A 6786-nucleotide genomic window follows, 5' to 3' on the forward strand; every position below is an offset into this window, starting at 1 on the left:
ATTAAGGTTGCCCATCCCTGATCTATTGCATGGTGCTGCCATTGCTGTGAAATCTTTGCCCCATAGGGGGTGTAGTAGAGCAAGTGTCACACTGTGAAAAGTAGATGTTATAACTCAACAGTCATTTGGCCATTGCAGTGTGCAAAACTTAAATGACAATGATGGAAAACTTGAAATTTAATGTTTTACTACATTGTTACTTTTTCTAATCTTTACATTCTGTTTAAGTATACATCTGTTAAGACATGTCAAAGGCTGTATTCAAGCAGAGGAGAGGCAACCCATATTTGAAATGGATGTCACTGTTGAGATTCATTTATCAGTCAGAGAGGTTTTGATTAGTTGAAAAGTTTGAAGAGGTTTCGAAGAGTTTCTACTCTTTAAATGTACAGCCTGCTCTATATTCAAAGGACACTGTACATGCACATTTTCAGGTCAAGGTTTTAATTCTAGGACTCAACTGGATCATCTTTACAGCGCAGAGTACTTTTAATGTGTCGATACGTAGCTCTTTCTGTATTTTCTGTATATAATAGGGGAGAGGGGGTGAATTGAGTCGTTTCTTACTCGTGCTGTCCTTTAGGTAAGGAAAAAATTATATAGAAGTAAAATTAAAACACCCTCCTGTATATACACCCTCCTGTATATGAGGGTATTTTCTTCCCAAAGCAGTAACCACAGAGAATTTAGGCAAAAACTACTCAAACGTTCTTCAGTGAAAAAGGCTGTCACCACCTGCTTTGGGGTTTGTACCATAGTCACACCTGTTTCATCAACATTATAAACAAAAAGTGGAGAGAATTTATGCCTGTATAAAACAAACATGCTTCATCTCCCCTGTAAAGAGATGAAGCTTGTGCTGTCCTACTGCTCTCTACTTTTCAAGAGTTTCTTGAGATGTTTCACCACTCATCCGAGTAGCTTCTCTGAAACTCGCTTGGTACTTACCTGTCATTGGGGGAAATAAAACATTTAAATACTATTGTTGCTACTGCAACAGATAAATTTCCCAGTTTGGGATCAATAAAGAAACTATCTTATCTTATCTTACTAACTATTTTCAATGTTTTTGTCTTAAATTAACGTATGACTCGGTGAGGGATAATTTGATCATCTTGCTCAATACCCCAAGGCATTTGGCTGACTTTCCCCCACAGCCACCATTTTTGAAAAAAAAAAAATATATACATATATATATATATATATATATATTTTTTCAGTTCAGGCTAATCTCTAGCTTAATGATTCACATGGTTTTATACACTAATAACTCATCAACTAGTATGATGCTCTTAGACCTGGATAGAATTACTAAGACAAAACGGCTATAATAGCTGACATGTAAAAACATTAGATTTATGTATATACACAGTGAGAAAACCACTTTATGCAACAATCTTACTACAAAGTTATTTTAAACTTTGTCCAGCAGGGGTGTAGTTAAGAAAGTATCACGCTGTAAAATGCTGAACATACGTATAAATCAACCTTCATATGGCTGCTTGTAGTGTGCAAAGACATATTTAATGAATAAATCAACATTTATGTTTAAAATAAAATACAGTTATTGTCGTGGTAGCAATGATAGACTCACAATTAGGAGATGATCACAGTTAAAATAAATCATTCACAAACCATATCCCTGTAGTTCAATTAATATTGAACTTTAAGCAGCAATCAAAAACAAACTGATTCGCTGTTGATCATGTGAGTGACTCCGGACACACATTACAGTGTCATTAAGAATATAATTATTACTCATGGCCTCACAGTTTTTTAAAGACTGCCTCTTCCTCACATACAAGGGACAGCACATAGTTTATGAGGTGAAGGGCTGAGACTGATGCCAACACACGGAGTCAGATCTAACTCGTCCTCAGAAACTCCAGGTGGAGGAGTGAAACGAAAGTGCTGCAAGAGCGTGGTGAAGAAGAGGAAGAGCTCCATCCTGGCCAGATTCTCTCCCAGACAAATCCTGCGACCTATGAGAGAGAGAGGGAGTGAAAGAGAAACTCTGGGTTGTTTTGTCTCATAAACTGTAACCTCAACAGTGATGGCTGAGCTCACAAACCTGCAGAAAAAGGCATGAAGGCTTCTGGCTTGATGAACTTGTTGTCTTTGTCCAGGAAGTGGGCGGGATGAAAGGAGTGAGGTCTCTCCCACTCATTGGCATCATGGAGGACAGATGTCAAGAGAGGATAGACTGTGGTCCCCTGTAGAAAATTTTAAACAGTTCCAGTCTAATAGTACAGGAATACATGTAAATGAAAATGCACATAATATTCCATTATTATGAGGAGAAACTGGTTCAGATGAAGGTAAATACATGAATCCTGGGGTCATGATGGAAAACTTTCTTCCTTGCTATTATGTTTCTAATCTCTCTTGCCTCCACAACAGTTTTAAGCAGAATTAAGCTTTTGGGCCATCCCAACATTTGGGTAATGTTGAGAATTAATGATTACAGTTTGTAATTCTCGAGGTGTCGTGGGCCTAACTTAACGAAACATCAGTGAAGGGAGGTGCCCTCTTGAAAACCCCAATGACATGCTGCATACTGCTATTGTTTAGGCCAGGTTCCTGATGTCTTCATGTTGCTTGGTAGCTATGGTTAGCTGCTGAGCGGGCCATAGAAGCCAGCAGCGTTTGGTTAGCTTATGTTTCACAGTGTTTGAATTATCCTCTGCTGCTCTGTGGGCTTACAAGCCAGCAGCATTTACTTAGGTCATGTAGATTGTAGGTTAATCGCCATATCACATGATCGTAGGTTTGGTAGGGTTTCTTAGTTGAACAGGGCCTCTGAATGTGTTTTGCCTGTTATCTTGGCACAAATGATTGTAACATCTTATTCTGTGTATTACTGAACTCTGACTTCAACTTTGGGCTTAACAAGCACTTTTTCGTCACACTTCCAGGAAGGAGCCACACCCCCTTACTTGTCTGCCACGTCAACCTCACCTGCTCCCAGTCAGTTCACCTGTTCCCACTCTCCTCATCAATCCTGCAGTATATACAGTATACTAGCCCTACAGAGCAGTTCCTTGTCATGCAAAACTTGTGTGTTCAGTCAAGTGGGTTTCTACCTTGACATGGCCCTTTTGTCTGGCTTGTGAGCTTAGCATGCCCAATTTTTGCATTATCTTTTAAGGTTTTTGTGAGGGTGATTTGGTTGGCAATGAAGCCTTTTTTTTTTTTTTTTTTTTTTTACAAGTGACAAAGGAAATTGTGACATACTGCAAAAATCCACATTGTTGTAAAAGCTACACTTCCTGAAGAAAAAAAAAAAAAAAAAGATAGGGCCCAGGTGCAGACTGCAGACCTTAAACCAAAAAAATAATGAAGGCTTACAAGCAAGCAAGCAGGCACAGTAACAACACGGGGAACATGAAAAAAATTGGCCTCTCTTCAACTCAGTCAGATAGGGTTTTTTGTTTGTCTTGTTCCTATGTTCTTCTGCAAATATAAAACATGACACTTTGGTTTTCAACTACATGGAAGCTGCATTATTGTAAGGTAGATAAATCATTTACATTTGTAATTTCCAGAACGGTATGAATGAATTGACAATTGCATACTTGGTGTTCTATTCAGTCTAACCTTTTATAACTTGGTGTTCTATTCAGTCTAACCTTTTCAATGAAGTGTCCATAAAATGTTACGTCTCGGGTGGTTTTGTGAGGAAGTGCCGTGGGCGCGATGTTGGCCAGTCTCTGTGTCTCGTGGATGACAGCGTTGGTGAAGGGAAGGTTCTTCCTGTCATTAACCTGCACCTGACGACCTCCTATGACCCTCCGTAGCTCCTCCTGGACCTGGTCTTGGAGATGAAAGGGGACAGAGGACAAAAAGACATGAAAATCTTTCACCCAGTTTTCTCTGTGACTGATTAAATGATGCAGTTTGATTTGTTTTTGTGATGTCTCATGATCCTCACCTTGTACCTTGGGATATTTGACCATGAAGAGAAGTCCCCATCTCAATGTAGTTGATGTTGTCTCAGTGCCGGCAGCAAACAGATTCATGACTGTGATCAAAAGGTTATCATCGTGGAAGTGACTGTTGGTATTTCCAGACTCCTGTACATAGACATGTAACAGTATAGTTTTATGAATAAATCTGATCTAAAGGTTTAGTGGGGGTTTTAAGTGCTAATTTTTATCCATTCAGTCCTGTTACATGTACATCAGCTGTTATGTAGTGAGTTAGTGTACCTTGTGAAACAGCCTGTGTGTCATAATCTTGCACCATATAGCCTAGTAGCATACTGAGTTAGAAGCCTGCAACATGAAATTAATGTCTAAACAGTTAGCAATGGGTTGATCAACAGACTTTTGTAGAGCGTTTTAGCAGATGAACACACACACACACACACACACACACACACACACACACACACACACACACACACACATATATATATAATTAGGTACAATGCTGTTGATTGAAGAGTTCAGTACTCTATTGATGCAGAGTTCAAAGAGAACTACATGATTATTGTTGAGTTTTGGAAACAGCGACCTCTGTGGTCACAGGTGGTATTTACAGGATTCTAATTAATTAATTTCTCTGGTGCTCCAAGTTCAAACAGTGAAGGATTTTGGAATGCAGCCTATCAATTGTTCATGCAACAAACATGTGCTAGGGTTATGTGTGCTCTAAGTGAATAAAGTTTCCCTGTACCATACAACCCTCGTAACCTAGGGATGGTGAAATTTCAAGATCAATGAATGAAAAATGCATTTCCCACACCCAAAAGCCAGAGTTAGACATTTTGTTGATGAAAAAAAACATTCCGTGTCCAAACCTCCAGATTTTGCTTGCGGACCAGAAAGGCATCCACAAAGCCTCTGCACATCTGTGGATTGAGGGTCTCTTTCAAATGAGCGAAGAAAGCTAAGTTTTGTTTCCTATTGGAAGCAGCCAAGTCGTGAAATTCCTTCCTGTTAGCAATCCACTTGAAGAGCCATGGGAACAGGTTGTACACCTGTCAAAGATTATTCACGTAAGAAGAAACAAGACAGGGAGAGTGGGAAATCAATATTTCATTAAGTTGTATTACAGTATAAACTTTAAAAAAAATAAAAAAAAAAAATACCTGCATTGAGCGGGAGCCAACAAGTTGACTATTTCTGTTCACTCGATCCACCAGAGAAGTGAATTCTAGATCATCGTACTCAAATCTGCTGCCGTAGACCATGGAACAGATTATATTAGAGACTGCACAGTTCGTTGGTTGGGCTGTATCAAAAGGCTCTCCTTTGAGAAAGGGAACAAAAAACGGTGTAGGTAACTTAAACTAATTTAATATAGGATATCAGCTGTATATAGTCAATAAAATAAAATAAATAAATAAAGTAGTTGTACCTTTGAAATTCTCAATCACTTTAATGAGGTGCTCACATTCCTCAGTGATTTTCTCCTCACTGGCCTTCTTGCCCATCCCATAATCTCTCAGGTTAGTCAAGGTGAAGCGTCTCATTTCCATCCATGAATCCCCATTGGACCATACAACCCCTGACAAGATGTTTTAAGGGTTGACAAGAACTAACAAACAACAACAAATACAGCTCTGTGGTAAAAGGAACTTCTTTTCTTCTCTTACCGTGCCCCTGGCTAAATTCATGCATAATTAGCATTGGGTCTCTTTCTCCAAACGCTTCATCATAGTTAACAAGTGCCTCCTTCACTGTCTTGTATCCGGCCAGCACTACCACTTTTTTGGGTCCCAGATAGACGGTGAAGACTGATCCATATTTCTTGGAAAACTAACAACAGTAGAATATGTCAATACTTTCTTATTTAACACATGTCAGAGCAACCAGACAAGGTGAAAGAACTGCCCAGAGAGTAGATCCAACAAACTATCAAAAATAAACCACCCCGGTAACTTCCTCACCTCCAGTAATGTTTTGAAGGGTCTCTTCAGGTCGAGCTGCAGCAGGTTTCCAAACAAGGGAAGAGGTGTGGGTCCTGGAGGCGCCTTCCGGTCCTCTCTGGATTGAAAGGTGGAAGAGGCAGTTAAAAATATGAGCAGTAGGACTGCCAGAGCTCCCAACAGAGAGACAGAACTGATAGACTGTGGTAAAACATCTAATATCCCCATGACTGAAGAAAAACACACCAAACTGATGTCAAAGAACTGCTGGCAGCAGTGTTAATGGTAAGTATTTATACTGAAAGTCACTGCCAAGATCCTGTTACCGATGGTAATGATCTGTGGCAGTGATGGAAAGAAAACACTGACACAGAGCATTACCGATCTGTGTCAGTGTTTTCTTTTCATTTAGAGCCAAGGGACAGAGGAATCCAAAGGAACACACACCTTTACCACATTTTTGTTGGGGTTTTTTTTGTTTTTTTTGGGGGGGGAGGCTAATTCACTTGTGTTGGTGCAAATTATTCCATGATTCAACAGTTTGCAGTTTATCAACTTCTTGCCAACATGGACTCATTATTTACGTGCTTACAAGTATTCTTGTAAATAAACCTGTGTTGAAGTTAAGTTTTTAATGTGAGTTGTATAGAAAATAGTAGGGCCAATGACCTATGCCATTTTAAGCATTTATATTTGGGTCAGCATTATTTTGTACTTACAATAAAACCATAGTCTACAGCTGTGGAGCAAATAAAGGTTGAACATTACTTTTACTGAAATTAATCTATTATAATGCAAAGTGATATAATACTGATTTATCTGCTTTTGTAGAGGAAGCTTCCTGTTTAAATATTTACAGTACTCAATTTATGACTTACATTACGTTCATGACATACCAGAGTTGCTGGCGTGTC

General features: G+C 39.1%; 1 protein-coding gene across 1 annotated transcript; it reads right to left on the bottom strand.

The window, feature by feature from the left end:
* Window positions 1-1354: 1354 nt before the first annotated feature.
* LOC311499478 (cytochrome P450 2K4-like) lies at window positions 1355-6100 on the bottom strand (the record flags this gene model as incomplete). The annotated part of the gene is made up of 9 exons (XM_084560461.1): window positions 1355-1982; window positions 2072-2213; window positions 3630-3814; window positions 3932-4073; window positions 4802-4981; window positions 5093-5253; window positions 5362-5511; window positions 5600-5762; window positions 5894-6100. 9 exons carry the CDS (start codon window positions 6098-6100, stop codon window positions 1795-1797), a joined length of 1518 nt encoding a protein of 505 aa, XP_084416587.1. The 3' UTR covers window positions 1355-1794.
* Between the last annotated feature and the right edge of the window lie 686 nt (window positions 6101-6786).

Source organism: Chelon labrosus, assembly GCF_963514085.1.
Source record: "Chelon labrosus genome assembly, chromosome: 14".
NCBI lineage: Eukaryota > Metazoa > Chordata > Actinopteri > Mugiliformes > Mugilidae > Chelon > Chelon labrosus.